Consider the following 20,325-nt stretch of genomic DNA (forward strand, 5'->3'; position numbering starts at 1 on the left):
CTCTCAGGTTCACCAGCTACCCTGGTGAAGCTGTTGGAAGAAGCTGAGCTGATACTCCTCCACTTTTCTCATTGGGAATCTGGCTTTGAAAAAAAAATAAAACATCCTCTTTTTCCTTAAACACCAGCTGTTCCACATACACTGACCAAGTACATTCATTTCTACCCACACCCTTTGCTCTGTCTCCCTTCTGGGGGCTGTGCAGGCACAGTTTCCTTCTCTGGTGCAGGAAAGGACCACCTGTTTGACTTAACTGCCCTCTGGAAACATTTCCTAGGCTACCAATCCTGCAAGGAGCTGGAATGTCACTTCAACTGATATTTTAGCAGCTCTGGATTGAGTAATGGCCCCTCCTTGCTGTGCCCATCCTCCCAGATCTTGGACTGCAGTCAGGAATATAACCCAGGTCTCTGTACCTCAGGTTCTTCTGTGATGCATAAGGATATTTCCAGGAAAAGGCCAAAAACTAATCAGTGGAGAATTTAAAATCATTTCTTCAAAAAGAAAAAAACGAAAAACCCCACAACCCAAAAAAAGAACAACCAAGCCACAAGACAAACCCCCAGCTAATTTCAAAGATATTTTTCCATATCCACAGCACAAAAAATACTGCTCCATTGGATCTCCTCAACTCTAGCTGAGCCCCTGTAGCCTCTGAGAGCTGGCAGAGCTCAGGGACTTGCACCTGCACTGCCTGGCCAGCTCCCACCCTCACCAGGGTGCAGCAGAGGAGCTGTGGGCAGTAGGGGAGCTTGGGCTCAAGGGTCAAAGCAGGTTTCGGTTCAAGGAAGCGAGACACTGAGCTACCAAAAGGTTCCTCTTTCAGTGGTGGCAGCTTGGGCCAGCCCCGGGATGAGGAGCCCAAGATGCACCTTCATCAAGAGATGTCTGAAGGATCTAATGATTTTTCACCATATTGAAGCCCTTGTGAGAACCTTCAGTTAATCTTACTTCAACTAATGGATTCAGTATCTGTGTAAATAATCACCTTTTCTATCTACCTTTGAACAAAGACAACAAAGACTCGCCTGGAGAGTAAGGGAGCTCTGTGTGGTAATAGTGGACTGTCCCTGCGGCACCTGATGTAGGCAGGCAGCTTTATATCCTTGTCTCATTAAATTGTTTTTTACCTCTGAACGAAACCATCAATTTGTCTTTCTGCTTCCCCAGACCACATCCCTGGCCTAAAGAAGCCAGGTTTTGCTCCAGAGTTTTCTCTTCTAACAGGAGAAGCAAGGACTGAAATATGGAGATTATTTACGACTTACGGTAGTAGTTAGAGGCTACTGTGTCTTGTCCCAGTCCTTGGTGAATTGGGTCAGAAAAGTGTATGGCCAGGGTTGACCAGGGAGCCTCACTTGGACAGTAACAGCTGTATTTCCTTTGGGTCAGGGAAGACACAGGCGCTTGGAGCACCACAGCTGTGTATTTGTATTAGCTCTGCCCCAAGGAGCACATGCTGTACACTGGGTCTGCAGTTTGCTGTACATCCCAGCCCCTACACCATGGCTTTTCTAAAACAAGAGTGTGGATGGTGCAAGGACACCCTCCTGGGTAGCACAGTAAGCCACAACGAGCAGAGCAAGAAGCCAGCGCTGTCATGATCAGCAGGGTGTTGGAGGGTGTATGGGGGCTGCCAAAGGGAACTCCACGAAAAGGAGATGAAAGTGCAGGGCTGTGACAAGTGGGCACAGAGGGGGCCGGTGCCTGGAGCAGCCTCAGGTCAAGACTGAGTGACACCAGGAAGGAAGGAGGGAGCCCGTGAAGTGCTCTTATGTGTGCACGTGCACAAAATCGGACTGCTTATATATAATGAGAAAAGGAGATAATTCTGCTGGAGAGATTCAGTGGAAGGAAACGTGGTTCAAACAACTTAGGAGAGAGACAGAAGGAGCCAGGGCTGATGGTTGAGGGAGGAAATCTTCCCCATTCAAGTCACTATCCTGTGTAACACATGGCAAATGCCATTGCGTGCTTACCACTCCCCATGCTCTGGGCCTGGAGGGTGGGTGCAAGGTCCATGACTGTGTGCAGCACAGATGTTCTCTTTAGCATTATGTGTGCCTCTCTATAAAATTAGAAGATACCTGCTGATATCTTTCTTTGGGATTGTCCCCCAGGCCATGTTTGAGCTGGTTACTTCCGAAGCCTCGTATTACAAGAGTCTGAATCTGCTGGTGTCCCACTTCATGGAGAACGAACGTCTGAAAAAGATCTTACACCAGTCTGAGGCACACATCCTCTTCTCCAATGTCCTGGATGTCATGGCTGTTAGTGAGCGGTAAGACAACTGCTGCTGGATTTTTGTCCAGCTGAATGGCATCACTTTAGCTAACCTCATTTGTAGAGGGATGGAGGAACTGACTAGTGGCAGTCTGTTACCCACTGTCTTTTCAAAGAGCCTGTGGAGACATTCATTGCTTTGAACCCCAAGGGCTTCTTCTGGGAACTACCTGGGACAGACAGGTCACAATTAATGTGAGCGCTGGCTTTCTCATCTAGCTTCCTGTTGGACCTCGAGCAGCGGGTGGAGGAGAATATTGTGATCTCGGATGTGTGCGATATTGTCTACCAGCATACAGTTAACCACTTCTCTGTGTACATCACCTACGTCTCCAACCAGACCTACCAGGAGAGAGCTTACAAGCAGCTTCTGTGAGTTCCAGTGCTTGATGCTAAATTATTTTGCAAAATTATATAAGCCACGGAGTTAGCTGTAATTTTGATATTTATGAGAAAGGGCTAGATAGCACAGAAACAGGATTTCCCACTTGACTGATTTTTAACTGCACCTATAAAAAGAAAACACAATTAAAAGGCTTTATAGTAAGGGTGGGGTGATACAGTATGCAAGTAACATACCAAGTAAATTCAGAGCCAGCAGTTCCCAACTGTAGGAAATATTTATGGTGTACATGGGGACACACACTTGTGAAATGTATGTATTTTTAAACTGCAAGTAGAGGCAAGAGATTGAAAGGCCAAGAATATAATACAGCTCTCTAATGACAAGAACAAGCCACTACTTTTCCCGAGCTTCTCAGCAAGGCATTTGACCTTCCCAAAGTTGAGAATTATTTTTTTTTCAGAACAAGAAAATTTTCTTAAAAGGGAGAAAAAAAAAGCCATTTTCTTCACATTCTGGTGTTATACACACAGATGTTACCTAGGCCTGAGGATATAAGCCAAGATATTTTTGCAGTATTTTTCAAGTTTAGCAAATCTTCTGGTCTGGTAGGAATACACTTACGCCAGCTCAAAACAAAGAGTGCCCTACAAGCTTGTCTTTGAGCAGGAGAATTAATTTTTCTTTAGTTACAATGTCCTGGATTCTTTCAGGACAGCCCATTGCACATGCTGCACTGTATTTCCTCCACATAGCAGCAGCTGGTTCAGAGGAGTGTAACAAGCCCTAATCCTTTCCTTTCTCTGCTCTCCAGCTTTTGAGGCAAAAAAACACTTTAAGGGGCCTCTGTTGAGCTTGGCCAACTGTTCTCTCCAAAAGGAGGGTACTGCAGGATTTCCTTCAGAGGTGAACGGTATAGCTGCAGAATATAAACAGTTTGCCTAGAGCCATTAGTTAAACACTCAGAAGCAAAACAGCAATAGGCTGGATAACTTGAGCTTGAAAAGGACCTGTTGGAGATAGAGGTATTCCTAGATATTAATTCAGAGATCAGAATTTTTTTTGTCTGTGGGAGAACCTAAAGCAAATTGAAAAGAATAGACTCCCTTCCACAGGCTCCTGGTTAGCACAAGAATTTTGCAGCACTTGGCTGAACTCAAAGCCTGCGCTGTGTCACAGTTCACCCCATTTGGCTGTTCCTCAGACACATGCAGGTCCATTCTGCTGTGGCTCTGGTGAGTCACACCATCACACAAGTACCTGCTGCAGCAGGGAGAAATGCTTACAATGGCTTCTCTTGGATCATAGAATCATTAAGGTTGGAAGAGACCTCTAAGATCATCGAGTCCAACCATCAACCCAACACCACCATGCCCACTAAACCATGTCCCTAAGCGCCTCATCTACACGTCTTTTAAAGACTTCAAGGGATGGTGACTCAACCACTTCCCTGGGCAGCCTGTTCCAATGTTTAACAACTCTTTCAGTAAAGAAATTTTTCCTCACGTCCAATCTAAACCTCCCCTGGCGCAATTTGAGGCCATTTCCTCTTGTCCTATCACTTGTTACTTGGGAGAAGAGCCCGACACCCACCTCGCTACAACCTCCTTTCAGGTAGTTGTAGAGAGCGATGAGGTCTCCCCTCAGCCTCCTTTTCTCCAGGCTAAACAACCCCAGCTCCCTCAGCCGCTCCTCATAAGACTTGTGCTCCAGACCCCTCACCAGCCTCGTTGCCCTTCTCTGGACACGCTCTTAACACCTCAATCGTTGGAAGTCACACATGATAAAGATAGGTTTTGTATAGTTCGCAATGTCTTCTCATCCATGCCGTTTCTGCTAGCCAGGACTCCAGCGATGTAAGCCTTCCTCAAGGCCCCACAATTGCCAAGAGGCATTGTCTTTGACTACGGCAGCTGGGACTTGTGAGGCTGCTCTGTGCAGCTGTGTCCATGGCCCAGCAATGCCCTCATCTGCTGGGAACACCATCAAGGAAAGCCCAGGCATGGCCCATGCCCTTCTCAGGCCAGATAATGATTTCCATCCTCTGGCTAAGCAGGCAGGAGTAGCCAAGCTTGAGCTGTTTTGTGGCTTATCTTGTTCTTATGACTGTGTGAATTTCACCTTGTCACAGAGATCCAACTGTGTAAAAATATGTAATTATGCCTCTGACTCATCTACTTGAACACACACCCCATTCACACACACCTACGCACACAGCGTATGCTGCTGAGCTAGATGTGCTAACACATGTGAACACTACCATGGCTTGTACATTAAAAGTCTATTTTTTCCCTCCACCAACACTATAAACAGTTCTAGATTTAAACTAAAATACACCTAGAAGCATTCAGTCCCCTCCTCCCCTCTTTTCTCTTATTGGGAGAGGCCAGGCAGATGCTGTCTCTGGGACCAAGCTGCTTTTGGGTCACCAGCCACATACCAGAGTCGCAGGCAGGGTAGCACTCAAAGCCCTCACCTTCCCTCTCTCTCTCCTCTCAGCCAGGACAAGCCAGCTTTCCGGGAAGTGATCTCACAGCTGGAGCTGGATCCCAAGTGCAAAGGCCTGTCCTTTTCTTCCTTCCTGATTCTGCCGTTTCAAAGGATCACTCGGCTCAAGCTGCTGGTGCAGGTAGAGTTTTGCTCTTCTATCCCTCCCGAAGGTCTTCTAGATCAGTTGTGAATGAGGCTTAGATACAGCCACAATCAACCCTAGAGCTGGGTGAAGCCTTTCCATAGAATCAGACATTCTCAACAACTATAGAAAAAAGATTTCAGTCACTCAGAAACCATCCCCAAGTTAGTGTTGAATTTGCCAGATAGCTTTTACTGAGCAAAAGAGTTGAGGAACTTTGTCGAGCTGCTAGAAGGGGTAGCAACCGTCCATCAACCCAGCTGTCTGATGGTTAGGATGCTGACAGGCAGATGTATAGTGCAGAACAGCTGCAGAACATGGAAATGCTCCATGTGTAATACTCTGCATAATGGTGGCTTGGACCAGACTCTGTCAGTCATCTTCCCCCTGTGCTTTGTCAGCTTGTCTAAACACTGTGCTGGAAGACATGCTTCTAGGGATGAGGAAACAGCTCAGTCCCAAGTGGTCTTATCCCACTGGGATTACCAGTAGCACTGACTGTTAGTGCCAGCTCTAGCTATTTTTATTTATTCATTTATTTTTATGAAATAGGAGTTTGCCTGCTATATTTCTTTTAGATACAAGGTCAGATGGGAACAAGTTTTAATGAAAAAGAGGAACTAGGAGGTGAGAGTCACTGTACTCTGTCACCTATCCTGTAATTAGGCTGATGGCCAGAAATAACTCTGAGGCTAGCAAAGACTTTTCTGTGCTGTCAGGTTGGGATCAGAGTTAACACAGCCTTTCCTCCCCTGCAGAATATTTTGAAGAAAGTGGAAGAGAAGTCTGACAGGGAAACCACTGCCCTGGATGCACATAAAGAGCTGGAAACAGTAAGTTTGAATGAGCTAACTGAAGGCCATTAAGATTAAACCATCGTGCTAACTCCTCCCCCCCCCTCCCCCCAAGAAAAGACCTACAAACTATATTCATTCCTGGAGCTGTCCCTTTGAATCCTGTCACTGAGTAATTTTTTTTTCTTAAGTCTTCCTTGCTCTCAAAGATGGACTAATCTAGCAGCACTTAGATGTCAGTGATGAGGAATCCCTTGCTAACAACAGATGTGTATGTTTCCGCTGTAGGAAAGGGCAGAGAGAATGTTTTCCCTTGGGGTCTTCACAAATACAAATTGTTTTTGCAGATACCTGAAGGTGATGGATCCCACCAAGAGATGTAATTAGCTGCAACAGGCAATAGAGTACAACTGTGTCAGGTTTCCTTCAATACAGCATACTTCTTCCTCTGACCTAGAATAACAGTTTCTTAATGAAGTACTCAAGCTTGCTTTTAGCCCTCTTCCCTGAAGCTGGTAGGTAGGTGTGGTGTTCAGTTGTGCTAGTTACTGCTGTGTACAAAACACCAGGAAGGCATCAGGATATTTTCCATCTGGGCTGTTCCTGACAATTTCAGACAGGGCGATCCCATCTCCAGACTACATATCTGAATGATCTGGACATAGCTGGCAGCTACATGGACTGGGACAGAGTGTTTGAACCCGTCTCCATCAGAAGCTTGGAACATCTCTTGAATCCTGCAGTTCAATATAAGTATTTGAAGTTGAAAACTGTGCTAGAACGTCAGCCTGAGGATATGGTTGCAGCTTCTGACTGAAATACTAGAACAAAATGGACTCTTGGATTTGTCCTGAAGCAGTCTAGGAAGTGTACGCTTTGGAGATCGCTAGGGATAAAGACAGAGACCTTAGCAATGGAGAATGTTCTGCATTAATTAGTATTTGCAGAATCCCTCATGATATATCTGGTAGCCAATTGTTTTTCCATTAGTCAAAAGCCTGAGGAAAGCAGTTCCAGTAGTATGCAGATGACTACAACTGCTGATGGAAAAATGTTCTTTTTATATTCAGCTGTCAGTGACTCGTGATCAATTTCATAACTCCCTTTGCTTATCCTCCCTTTTTAGTTATCTGAAAATGTTTAAGTTTAGATGCCTAATGTCCAGCTAGGTGCAGGCATCACAACAGAGACCATCTGGTGCTTGTTTTCTTTATAGGTATCCTATTTGATAAGTACGAACTGATCGCTGTTCCAGTTGCTGTTATTCTGGTAGATTTTGAGAAGCAGAAACAGAGCACAAAGCAGAGCTTGTTCTCCAGCATGATTTTTCTACCTAGCCAGTTCTCAAGAGAGTTGCTCCTTATAAAACAGGCAGTGGCATCTAGGTTAAGGTCCCTGTAATAGGGTAGTGCCTGCACGTTGGTTGTGGTTTTTCAGTTAAAAGTTTGTACTCAGAACACAGCTGGGCTCTGTATGATGAACATCTCTTTCCCCGGGACATTTCATAGCCTTGGCATCTGGTGCTGCTTGGCAGAACCACAGCATTTGCATCTTTGAAATGAGGATCTTTGGCTTCGTTCTCTTCTTGAAGATGATACTGCGCGTGTACCTTGTTTCAAATGTTGGGGACAAGAAAGATGAGATACATGGTGTGTCAGAATCTGGCAAATAAACTGTTCCCTTTACTGTGCAATCAGGAGTGTTGCTTAATGGTTGAGTAACTGAATGCAGCCATCTAACATGTCCTCTGATAGTTAGCTTCCAGGTATAACATCTTCTGGGGCAGTTCTCTCTCTCTCTCTTCTCATGCAAATACAGTGCTGGCAGAAGAGCTTGGCTTGGTCAATTATTGTTACAGCAGGGCACTTACCCTGTCACGGTCAGGCCTTTCTGTGCTGTCCGTCATCACTTACCTGCTTAAGGCCAGTGGAGGCAAATCTTTCTACTCTCTCTTTCCTAGGTGGTGAAAGCATGTAATGAAGGTGTCAGGAAGATGAGCCGAACAGAGCAGATGATCAGCATCCAGAAGAAACTGGAATTCAAGATCAAGGTATAGGCATAGGCTGGTAACCCTTTGCAGACAACGAACCAAGAGCATCCAGGTGTTGGGTGCACATACATGGCAGTAGTAACCTAGTTGCACTCCTTTTAGTGAGTGTTCAGTGGTGGCCTGGTCCACACTGTCCCCCTCCAAAGCCTTTGAAGGGGATGCTGCTGCTGCAGGCACTGCATCTGTCCATGTGATTGTGCACGCATGCTGCAGAGGCTGGGGGCAGCACTGAGGCCAGTGTGTTGTGCGTGTACACAGATGTGACACGCTCGTATCAAACTGCCTGTGCGCAGTGGGAGGCTTCTGCTCCAGCACTCAGTTCCTTCTCACCTCTCTTCAAAATGCAGGTCAGCTTTGAGCTATTATTTTACATTACAAATGACATTAAAGGAAAATGAAAGCTACAAAGCAAAACACTTCAAAGCTAGAAAATACTAAAATGAAGACTGTCCCACCATTTTAATTCATCCCTGCATTTATGCATTATGTACAGTCTCTAATTACCTGCTGATGACCTATTTTGGCTCCACTCAGGGAATGACTTAATATTTAGGGGTGTCTGACCAGATGTCATTTAATATATGCCATGAAACTCCAGTGCTAAGTATAAAGTTGCCAATTCTTTTGAGTACTATGGAGATGCTTCTCAGATCTGTCTGCTTCACAAACTTTAAGGAGCATATTTAGCTTCCCAGCAATCTTTTTACGTACCTGGACAACTGAAGCAAAAAAATTTGAGACAATTTGTTTGGAAAGCCACACTGGGTGCCCAAGAATTTGGTTTTCTGGAGCGCTTTACCAGTGTGTCAGGGCTAGACCACAGTCCACAGGACAGCAGTAGATTGGGGTAGCCACAAGGCTGCCTTCATCTCTTGTAAAGCTGAGGCTGTAATGACAGGCAGGAGCTGGTTCATCCCTGGAGCAGGTCTGCCTTGGGCTCTGGTGCAGGCGGGGCTTCTCTGGTGAAGAGAGTGCAAGAGTGTGAAAAAGACTGTGCCACTATGCATGTGTCAAACACAGGGAGGGACTGAACGTGGAAAGAGTAGCAGTTATGCAAGTATTTTCCAATATTTCGGTCATTTGACTGGAAGTGTAGTGTTCTTATAAGATGTGCTTTGTTCTGGGCTTCTTGTTTTTAACACAAATGTGTGGTAAAACTCTAGCAAAAGCGCTGTTGTGGCTGCGTGGACAGTATCTCCTCCTGGCTGGGACAGACCCAACCACTGAGAACCCATTTAACCTGAACTTTTTGTAGCCAAAAGACCAAATCCACATTTTTGAAAGTCAGTCTCTCTGGCCAGAAAGGCTTAGCCCAGGTGGTGAGACATGGGATCTCCCAGAAACAGATCAGGCTGTGCAGGGTGTAGCCTGGTGTTTAAATCCAGCACTTGGCACTCCAGCATCGCTGTCCTTGAGTGTTTGTTCATTCTCGGGCCCCTGCTGTGTCCCTGTCTGAGCTCTGTTACACTCTGTGCCGGGCTCTGGTGTGGATGGCAGAGCACATTGACCTCTCTGTCCAGCTCTGCTCCATCTTCGGCAGTGCCAGCTGTGGTAACGGGGGCTGACTACCATTCCTTCTGCATCTCCTGTTGCTTTCAGCATCTTAACCACATAAGCCCATGGGTTTTTGCTGCTGTCCTGATCTTTGCCATCTTTTCCTCACTTCTAGTCTGTGCCCATCATCTCTCACTCCCGCTGGCTACTGAAGCAGGGGGAATTGCAGCAAATGAATGGTCCAAAGACATCACGAACGCTTCGCACCAAGAAACTCTTCAGAGAAATCTACTTGTTCCTTTTCAATGATCTGCTGGTAATTTGCCGGCAAATTCCTGGGTGAGTGAAAAATTCAGGTAGTACGCAGGGCAATTCATTAGTCCTATTTGCCCCTGGGTTTATCCAAGCTGTGATGCTGTGCCCCCATCCTGTCCCCAGGCACAGGGAGGGCATCCTGGCCTGACCTGTACACCTGCCTCCAGCAGACACCTTGCCTTTGAGCGCAGTTGACTCTTCATGGGTGGCACAGCTCTCTCCGGCTGAAAATTTATGGCAAACGGGACTTGAAACAGATTCCAGGCCAGGTCTCCCAGCAGAGTAAGCGAGCAGGTATCCACCAGTTTCTGCAGAGTGGCAGTGAACTACATCAACTGGTGGGCTGACCCAGGAGGCCTGTCTTCCTGTCAAGAGGTGATTTTTGACTCATCACTGCCTGAAGAACAACTCAGACTTAGTCAGTTAAACTTCTGAGAAAGCAGGCTAGAAAATTTGAGCAGCAGGGAGGGGTATAAATTTAGGTCTGAGGCTAGCAGTTATATTTGACATGGTGTAACCTGGCTCAGGAGGAGGAGAATGTCATCACGCTTAGCACGATGTCTTGTGCAACTAGACACTAGTGAAACACAGCAGCACAAACAGACAGGTCCCAGAGAACAGCGCATTCTTTGTAGTATTAACTAGACTCACCAGTAGAGAGCATCTCGCTAGTCCAACATTTCTAATAAACACGCTGCCTCAGTGTCTGTACGCCTAGAAATATTTTGCTTCTGTGGCAGCGGTATCCAAAAAACAGAGGCATTTTACAAATAGGAATGAATTAAGCCTCACAGTCCCCTCTGAGGGAGCACCGTCTGTGTTTTGTATGTGGGGAGCTCAGACAGAGCAAGCAACTTGTTCTAGAGTATGCAGGATGCCTAAGGCAGAGCAAGGAGAGGGTCTCTTGCTTTGTGGTGGGTTTTCATAGCCACTCACTCATCTGTTCCCACAGCAGGGCATCTTTTATCCTCCTGCCATGCAGAGGTTCCTGGTCTGTGTCCCCAGTACAGTTCTGGGTGGCTGAAGCCAAAGTCTCCTGGGATAACTGCAGTTTTTCCTAATCCTCTAACCTCTCCCAGGGACAAGTACCAAGTGTTTGACTCGGCTCCCCGGGGGCTTCTTCGGGTAGAGGAGTTAGAAGACCAGGGGCAGAGTTTGGCCAATGTCTTCATCTTGAGGCTGCTGGAGAACGCAGATGACCGGGAGGCCAGCTACATGCTGAAGGCATCGTCCCAGTGAGTACAACAGTCACCCTGCCAGTGCTCAGCACTGCTCTCTCCCTATGCCCATGCAAGGGCAGCACCCTGCATGCATGGGGGCCAGCTCTCTGGGCTTACCAGGGTCAGGCAGGCAGAAGTCCCACTGCTGCAGCTGGGCTGGCCCTACAAACCTCTCTGCCCAGGATGGCTCTCCCAAGGCCACCTTAGGCCTCTCCTACTGAAAGGTACTAGTGAACTAGACAGGTTTCTCTTCTGTATGGTGTATTTGTAGCATCCGGGGTGGAAGATGGAGGGGCACTTTGCATTCTGGGACACAGGTCAGAAATCAGCCCCGGCACAGGAGCCTAACTGATTTACAACCTGTAGCACATTCAGAAAGTAAAAGCAAGTAGGATGTACACTGTGCACACTCCAGTGGCTCAGCTGGCTCACTCGCAAAGATCAAGGCTGTGCCTGACCAGCCTTGTGAAGCAAAGTGGCTCCTCCTTGTAGGCAAAGGTGGAGAAGAGGCCTTGTCCTCAGCACCTTCCACAGCTGATCTTGCACAGCCCTTCTGCTGCTCGGGGCCTCCTTGCCTCCCTGGATACAGGGTTTTTTTGGCTCGCTGATTTTTCACTTCAGACTCTGACAAGCTCAGACTGGGCAAACGATTCAGCTGTGCCAACACAGACATGATTGTTTTGGAGCTCAGGGCATGGCTTTCTCATCAACCCAAGCCTTACCAGGCCCATGTTTTCTAGGCACAGCATCTGTGCTATTACAGGTGTATGTGTCCCACCAGTTAAACAGCTACTAGAGATGATGTGCACCCCCAGCTTGATGTTGCTTTGATGTCAGTAGGCCAGTGTTTGACATCCATATCCCTTAATGGACACCAGCTCCCGCTGGGACCATGTGCTGCTGCAGCCCCGGGGGCTGCACCCTGACCCCCCCAGCACAGTGCAGTACTGGCATCGGGAAGACGAGCCACCTGCACAGCAAGCAACTGCACCTTCTCCCCAGACACGTGACTGCAGCTTTGCTGTACTGAAAATAGAGATGTCAGTCACATTATGCAGGGCAAACGCACATTTGACGTCTGTGAGACTTAGCTGTGCAGAGAATGAGAAACCAGGCCAGGGTTTGCCTCAGCTCAGGGGAGGCAATTGCAGTTCTGTGCTTCTGCATCCTGTCCCATCTTCTAGATGGCCACGGTAAGCATGTGATCCAGCGCATGGCTTGCCAACAGGTCTTGTGCACTGAAATGTGATGTAGCAACTGCTGAAGACTGCTGTTCCAGAGCTGCAGGGATGATCGAGGCAGTACCGTGCACAAACTGGAAAACTGAGGAATTAGAAGAGACAAGTGGGTGCCTAACAGAGACTACTGCATCTGTTCCACAGCTCTTGCAGCATTGCCCAGCTCTGAACCCATACAGCAATGACGCCCTGCTTGGTGGCAGCTTGCAGCTAATGCCCTGGGTGGGCTTTGCCAGGAGCTGGCAGTACATTTGGACACAGCTGGTTGCAGGGGCAGGACTGGAGCGCAGCTGGGCCCATCACAGGCTGAGAGGAGCTGGGGGCCGTGGGCAGGATCTAAAGAGCCCTGCAAGGAGCTGTGTGCAAGGCCAGCCTGCGGATAGGGCTGCGAGCATGGCGAGACCCTTGGTTTGATCTCTATATGCCAACCCCCTCAGTGCACAGGGCCTGCATCCTGCACATCTTCATGGCATGAGGGGCTGCACTCGACCGGCAGCTGCAGGTGTTTTCACTGGTCCTTGGCATCGCACTTCAGCCCTGAAGCACAAGGTATTCCCAGCCCTGCAGATCAGCCTGCCAGCAGTCATCCTTCACCTCTCCCTTTTAGGCCTCTCTCCTCCCAGAAGACACTCCGGTGGCTTTAGATGTGTGTCAAGTTCAGGCTTTAAAACTACCATCTGAGAAGGTAGAAGGTTCTGGCTCTCTTGGGGCTGGGAGCACAGCTGGTCCTCCAGGCAGGAGCTGGAGCCTGTGAAGATGAACTGCCCTGATTCCAAGTGGGACTGAGGGAAGCCTCAAGGGAGCACCAGGCCTGAGGCTTCTCCAGCACCTGTGAAATCTTCACCCTCCTGCTGCAGGCCCAGGTTTTGCATAACAGCGTGCTGGATCTAGTGACACGTTCACACGAGTCTCTCATCTCATCTGCTGCCAAGTGAGCGGTACCCTTGATATGCTGCAGTGTTCGTCTGCAAGTGAATCAGCTCTGCCCTTTAAACATTCTCACACAGCAGCTGCAGGAATAAATGGTCCCTCTAACTGCTTTTCTCCAGGAAAAACTGCTCCTATTGACCCAGCACAGCCAGGAGCTGCCTTTGCTGGTTAGAGCTCAGAGGATGCCAGGCCCCCCACCCTGCTGCTGGCTCTCTGAAGCCATGCTGCTCCCCAGAGGGTGATCCTGCTGCTTGTGGGGACAGCCAGCCTGGTGGCCCTGCCAAGGCCTGTGCAGCAGGGCCCAGGGCACTATGGCATATGTGACATCCCAACCGGCATATGCAAGAGGGCAGCTCAGCATCACCAGTGAGTCCAGGACCCCAGGGGGGGCAGGCAGGAAAGGGCTGTGAGAGGAGGAATTAGGAGCTCAGGGGTGGCTGGGCAGGAGACCTGGGGTCCCTACGACTGTCTCGTGCTCACGGCCTCTGTTTGTCTCCCCTATCCAGGAGCGAAATGAAGCGCTGGATGATTTCACTAGCCCCGAACCGGAGAACCAAGTTCGTTTCATTCACTTCCAGACTTGTTGGTAAGAGACACAGCATGGGAGCCAGGAGTTCTTCACCTCTACCCCAGGGCACCTTATTCTGCCCTGATGTCACTTCAGCCCCAGGCCTGGGGCCTCTGCCGAAGCTGAACCCTCTCCCTGGGCTTCCCTTGCGTTTCCACCATCGATACCCACTTGTCTCTGGGCCTGGCCCTGACCTTTCTCCCCTCCAACCTGGGCTGGGCTGCACCAGCACTCTCCCTCCCACCCAAGCAGCTCATGGGTGGCACTGTGGTGGTGATGTGCACCCAGCTCCCTTCCCCACAGAGATGCTCCCCCAGTCCCTGTAGCTGGGGCACCCGTTGGCATCTGCGGGGTTTCTTACCAGATCAGAGGGGCCATTCGCAGAGCTCGTGGTGCTACACCCACCCGAGCCACGCTACCCTGCAGCAGGCTCCATCCCTCCCTCTTGCTCTGTTCCCTGGCAGACTGCCCGCAGATCCAGTGTGTCCACCCATACGTGGCCCAGCAGCCAGATGAGCTGTCCTTAGAACTGGCTGATGTCCTCAACATCCTGGACAAGACAGATGACGGTACGGGGGACGGGATGGGGACAGGCCGGGCGTCCCTGTGGAAGGGTGGGCTTTGCTCTAGGCAGGCTACTGCCGAGCAGACAGGAGGGTCCCTCCGACCCGGGAAAGACCCCGGCATCGGCATCGCAGCCAAGGGAGCTCACAGCAGGAAGAGGGAGTTACTGCCTCCTCCTAACACTCGGCAAATCCAGGCTGCCCTGAGCTGTGACAATGCTGGCACAGCTACCCTGGCACTGGCTGTGGGCCGTGGCAGGGCTGGCACAGCCACCCCAGATGTAACCCAGAGCTGTTCTTACCTTGGTGATGCTTTACAGCCACCTGGTCGTGGTCTCTGGGGCACGCTTGTAGCTGGCGGTCTCGGTCACATTGGGTCTCTGCTAGGGACCGCTCCTGTAGCATCAGGGGCAGCGGAGAGCACTCAGTGGCAGCAGTGCCTGCTTTCTGCTGGCATCCCTTGAGCCAGTTGTCCAAACACAGTGCTGCTCAGGCGAGCGGGCCTCCTTGGCTAGATTTACAAACTGGGTCCGCTCCAGCACAGGCCTCTGAGCAGCTTCCAGAAAGCACTGCCAGCTCCGTAGGCTCTTTCTAGCACAACCGTCCCAATGCAGGAGCAAGGGCCAGTCCTTCCCCATTTATGCCTGTCTCTGTCTCTGCTCAGGCTGGATATTTGGGGAGCGTCTTCACGACCAGGAGAGGGGCTGGTTCCCCAGTTCTATGGGGGAGGAGATCCTGAACCCCAAAATCCGAGCCCAGAACTTGAAGGAGTGTTTCCGGGTGCACAAGTCGGATGACAGTCAGCGGAAGAAACTGGGCAGCAGAAACCGCCAATGACCGCTGGCATCCCCGAGCATCTGGAGTGCCTCTGGGAGAGGGGCAGAGGACAGAGGCTACCAGCTGGGAGTATGTGGTGGTGGTGCTGTGGGCCACGGTGCAGGACCTGGTGTGCCAGACCAGGCACAAGCACCCCTAAACAAACAGACTGTAGTTCCTGGGCTCCCCGCCATGCGTCCTGTGGCACTGATCCTTTCCTGGAGATCAGTGCTTCGAACTGGCTAAAATAACCCCTTTCCAGGTGTTCTGTAAAGCCCCAAAGAGCACGAGCCAAACGGACACAGCCCAAAGGCCACCAGGTGCCGGCCGGCTGACCCCTGTTCCCTGCACACATGCTAGCTGGGGCTGGCTCAGGCTGCCTGGGAGAGGCAGGTGGCCACAAATGTAACTAAGCAATTAATGTTGCCCAGTTTGAGCACTTACAGCTCATTGCTGCCTTTTGAGGTTGGGGCCCTCCTAAAGCAGCAACTTACAGGGATAGAAACTGAAGCAGAGGACCTGTCTTGCCGCCTCTCACACAGCCCGTTGGCACCAAGCTGGGATGAGCCCCAGGAACTCCACCTCCCCAGTCCTGCTGTGAAGCCACTAGGCCTGTTCCCACAGGCAGACCCTTGATCTGCTTCCAGTCAAACGCTCTGAAATGCTCCATACCCAGTCCCGCTCCACCAGCAGCCCAACCTCGCTAGCCCTGACCCACATCTCTGCCCACCTGATGGCCTCGAAGCACATCTAGGCCCTGCCCCATGACTCACCTCCTCTTCCACAGCCAGCATCCCTCCGCAGAGCCACTGCAGAAGCCTGGCACCGTGGCCTTTCCCGGTTAATCTGGCACTCACGGTCTCCGCTACTCACTGCTGCCGAGGCACAGAACAGGGTGGCTGTGCCAGCGCCTCCCTGCACACCACCACGTACCACGGGAGCGCCAGCAGACCCAGGCTGCCATGCAGCTGGCGAGTGACACTACCCTAGGAGCTGTTGTCCCATGTGCTGTGGGAGGCCCAGCGATCGCTGCCTGCATGCTTGTAACCCACACCACCCAGCTGCGTGCACAACCTGCACGCACGAACAGGCTCACCTCCATGTATATACGCAAATCCTGTCGCCAGCAGAGCCGGATCATCGTCCTTCCAGCTGTGGCACTGAGCATCGCATGAAGCCCAGGGCACGGCACTGAGACCGGCCAGGGGACAGATCCACAGCAGCTGCCTGTTGTTCAACAGCCTCGCTCTGAACAGTCCCACACATGGCCGCAGCCGAGGGCCTCTTAGCTAAAGGCTGGTCCTGAGCTGTGGCTAGTGTCCATCAGGGAAATCAATTATTTGGCATCTTTCTGTAATACTGCAAAGGAGAGTCTTCCAGGCGCCATGGCCTGCGCTGCTGTACGCTCCAGCGGTGCCACGGTTGTGCTCAAAAAGGGGATGGAGAGCAGCCGCCTGCCAACAGAGCCATGCACCAGCCATGCGCACAGAGTGGAGGAGCACGGCCATGCTGATGGCAGCGTGGGAAGGAAGCAGGATGCCGGGGAGCCGCTGGAGGGGGGCTCTAGGGCGCTGCGCTGGAGCTGCTCTTTGGGCCACATGGGGCCCAGGTTACATGTGGGGGTGTGGCGTGAGGCCGGACCCAGCTGAGGGAAGGCCAGGGCTGTCCTCGGGGCTGTCCATACTGTCGCCACAGCCCTGGGATAGCTGGCCTGGAGTCAGCCCTGCACTGGGGGGGGGCTGCAGCCAGCCCCCAGGACCAAACTAGTGGGAGCCACAGCAGTGAAGGGAGAGCAAAGGGGTTCCCCCCTCAGGCCTAGCTTTGTGCCACCATGTTAGCACGTGACAACAGCCAGCAGGGCTGTGCCTGCCCCAGCCACCTGTAGCACTCCTGAGAGAGGGCCCACGGGCAGCTTGCACCAGCTGGAGGCTCCCGGCCACCTGCCAGCCCCCAGCCTGGAGCAGGGGGCCAGGAAGGGACGACAGCCTCCAGTCGGGTATTTTGAGATCATTTAATGGGGAGACCTCAAGTCAGATCCCCCCAACAGCACCCCACAGTCAGCTTTCTGAGTACAACCAAACCTCCAGCTCAGGGTCCAGACCTTGCAGCAGCCAGAAATTCTCTATAGCAAAACCCAGAGAAGCTCCAGCTGTAGAAGTCCTTAAAATTACCTGAGAAATCGCCACATCCAGATTCTCCAGCTTCACAGCACAGTGGCCAGCCCAGCCCAGGCACTACAGCCCCACACACCCGCCTGGGATGTTTCTCAAGGCACAGAAATGCTCCCTTACCCATCAGAAACGGCTCTTTCGCTAGTGGACGGGCTGGCCCAGGTTCCCCGGTGCCAGGACGCTGGCTCTTCACTGCGTTTTTCTGGGGGGAGAGGGGCCCAGGGCTGCCGTACACCGTCCCATGCCCCAGACCCTCTTGCTCTGTTGTGACTTTTTAGGACTCCAAAACCTAGGCACAGGCTAGGCTGTGCCATTTTCAGGCACCAAGTGGCATCCAGTGTTATTTCCTCAGACCCAGCCCTGCACGCCTCCGTTTCAATGGTCTCAAGTGTTGTACAGGGCCAGGCCTGGGGCCCACAAGCATGGGCTGGAGCCCCCCCAGCCCCCACCGGGTTGCCTCAGCGAACTGAGGGGAAGTTCTTGTTGTCTCGTTTTTCTGTGTGATGAAATATAGCTGAGCAAGCCAGCACCAAAGCAACACGCGTGTGCCTTCTTCCTCCCCCCATACCAACCGCTCGCCTCCTCCCCAGTCCCCTCCAGTGTGACTGGTGGGGGGCAACTGACCCAAACACAGGGGGTGGAAGTGGGGCTGAACATAAACATGGGGTGGGGTGAGACCAGGAAAGTATCGGGGTGGTTTACACCAACTGAACAACCCTTTCCCAAGGAAAGCTGTGCAAGGCGATACCCAACACCATTGCTGCCACCCAGGCTAGACCAAGAGAGCTGCTGCCAGTCAGACACTCACTGCTGCAGGTCCCTCCTGACTGCGGGGGTGACACTGCCTGCTGTGGTCGAGCCTGCCAGGTCTGCGTGCACCCAGGGGATCCGCATGCTAAGAGCAAGGAGCACTTCGGGGTGCAGCTTTGCTGCCCAGCACAGAGGCTGGAGTGCCCTTTGCTGCATGTCTCCCCAGGGGGTCCCAGGCAGATGGGGAGCAGGAGCAGCTGAGGGCAGAAGACAGGCTGGTTGTGTTACAGAAAAAGCTTTTATTGAGTTCAGGAGGCCGAGAACTTTCTCAGTGTGATGACGACCAAGGCCACAAGCACAGATGTACCCAGGAGGGAGGCGATGACAATGGCACCGATAGCTCCGGGCCCCAGTGAGCCTGCAGGGACAGAGAACAAGATGGCGTGAGGTCAGCAGAGTCGGTGGGTCCCAGATGGGAAGGGCTATGGGATTACCCCCCAAACCCAGCACATCCCCAGCCATCGGGGCACATTCCTGCCCTGGAGCTCCCTGCAATGGTCATGGTGGCCCTGTTCCTATGTTCCCACGCAGCCAAGGTGTGGTCCTGCGCCCCAGTGGCATCGCGTCCTTGTGCAGGGGGCTGGAGCGAGCCACTCGGCCCTTAGCCAGCTCCCAGTGACAAGGACAGCTACCACAAAGGAGCTCTTTGGCACTCGGCTTTCCTCTTACACCTGCACCGAGGGAGTTGCTTTGCTTGTTGCAGAACCACATCACAACAGGCATTTGCTGTAGTTAGGAGCCAGGAAGGGGCTCACACTCCCCATTTAAAGAGCACGCTCTCGCCCTGGAGCCTACCTGGGCTCAAGGCACTTCTTGCTGGTGCCTGCTGTGACGTGTCAGACCCAAGCAGGAGGAAAGGCCTCGTCAGCCCCCTGCCAGAGCAGTGTGGCTGGGGACAGGCCACCTCTGGTAGCTCAAACACCTCCTGGGAGGTGACAGGCCCATAAAGAGCAACTCCACAGTGAGGACTTGCCAGGCTGCTGTGGGAGCAACCCGCAGGCAGCCCATTGCGCAGCCACATACCATCCCCGGCATCCAGCCGGTGCAGGTGGGTGGTGTCCTCGGGCTCCAGCTCGGAGGTGTATGGGGGCAAGGCGGTGGCATCTGAGAGCCGGGCTGTGGTGGTGGCAGCATCGAAGGGGCCAGCTCCGGAGGGCAGCTCGGGTGGCTCGTTCCAGAGGGTGGGAACCGGGCCCTGCGGATTCTCTGCTGGGAGACAAGCACCCACAGTCACTCACGGGCATGGGTGGCCCCGGCCAGGCTGCTGGTGACAGTGGCAGCTCAGGACAGGCACAGCTCAGCAGGGCCCCGGGCTCCAGCTACCTGCTGAGTGCCCCGGTGGTGGATGGAGGGCGACCCACGGGCTGAGAAACCCCATGAGGCAGAGCCCTCCTCCAGGAGGGCACCATCTCTGCAGACTGGTGGCATCTCTGCTCTGCCAACACCCAGAGCAGCTGAAGGCAATGCCCATGCCCCGGGGTGAAACCATACTGCCGCAGGCTTCTGTGGCAACCTGGTGTACACACAGCACATGCAGGACAACAGGGAGCTCTCCACAACCGTGCAACCTCTGCTCCTACACAAACAGGCCCTGCGTGAACATCCACAGCCAGTTTGCTCATGGATGCCTGTGGGACAAGGCTGGGAGGGGCTTTCACATTCCTGCAACAGGCAGAGGCCACCTGCACTGGCCAAATTCACAGCACCTCAGGGCCTTTCTGTCCTGCACCACCAGCCTACGCGGTGTAGGATGCTGGAGGCACTGGCACTGCGCAGGATATGGCTCCCCCACACAGGAGCCCCAGAGCCTCAACTTCCCTCTGCCCCACCTCCACACCGTGCCGGGGAGATGAAAGCCGGGCCGGGCTCTGTTTGATGTTCCCATTTTCCTCCTGTTATTTCTTCCCCCTGTGGGGTCAGGGACCAAACCAGAGAGCCCTCCCTGTCTGTGTGTGGCTGAGCCAAACGCTCTCCATCAATGCCTGTCTTGTTCAGGTGGGCCCCGGCAGGAGCAGGAGACATTCCACAGCTCCCTGCCGAAACCGCTGGGAATGTCACACTGGGATGGGGAAAAAAAAAAGGGGGAGGGAGGGGAGGC

The 20,325-nt window shown here is 52.1% G+C and overlaps 2 protein-coding genes across 2 annotated transcripts in view; one reads left to right on the forward strand and one right to left on the reverse strand.

Annotated features, from left to right (window-relative positions):
* Positions 1-17,939, forward strand: part of NGEF (neuronal guanine nucleotide exchange factor) — a 23,374-nt gene extending 5,435 nt beyond the window's left edge. The window contains exons 2-11 of the mRNA XM_009319147.1: positions 2,121-2,281; positions 2,503-2,655; positions 5,126-5,255; positions 6,017-6,091; positions 8,013-8,102; positions 9,772-9,935; positions 10,991-11,146; positions 13,806-13,885; positions 14,332-14,436; positions 15,095-17,939. Coding sequence (XP_009317422.1) covers positions 2,124-2,281; positions 2,503-2,655; positions 5,126-5,255; positions 6,017-6,091; positions 8,013-8,102; positions 9,772-9,935; positions 10,991-11,146; positions 13,806-13,885; positions 14,332-14,436; positions 15,095-15,267 — 1,284 coding nt within the window. The 5' untranslated portion in view covers positions 2,121-2,123 and the 3' untranslated portion in view covers positions 15,268-17,939. The remainder of the gene's footprint in view (positions 1-2,120; positions 2,282-2,502; positions 2,656-5,125; positions 5,256-6,016; positions 6,092-8,012; positions 8,103-9,771; positions 9,936-10,990; positions 11,147-13,805; positions 13,886-14,331; positions 14,437-15,094) is intronic.
* Positions 17,940-18,446: 507 nt separating this feature from the next.
* Positions 18,447-20,325, reverse strand: part of LOC103912759 (chromosome unknown open reading frame, human C2orf82) — a 10,059-nt gene continuing 8,180 nt past the window's right edge. Inside the window, exons 2-3 of the mRNA XM_009319158.1 lie at positions 19,251-19,436; positions 18,447-18,585 (exon numbers count right to left, since the gene is read on the reverse strand). Coding sequence (XP_009317433.1) covers positions 18,476-18,585; positions 19,251-19,436 — 296 coding nt within the window. The 3' untranslated portion in view covers positions 18,447-18,475. The remainder of the gene's footprint in view (positions 18,586-19,250; positions 19,437-20,325) is intronic.

The sequence above is a fragment of the Pygoscelis adeliae genome, unplaced genomic scaffold, assembly GCF_000699105.1.
Source record: "Pygoscelis adeliae isolate BGI_AS28 unplaced genomic scaffold, ASM69910v1 Scaffold30, whole genome shotgun sequence".
NCBI classification, from domain to species: Eukaryota; Metazoa; Chordata; class Aves; order Sphenisciformes; family Spheniscidae; genus Pygoscelis; species Pygoscelis adeliae.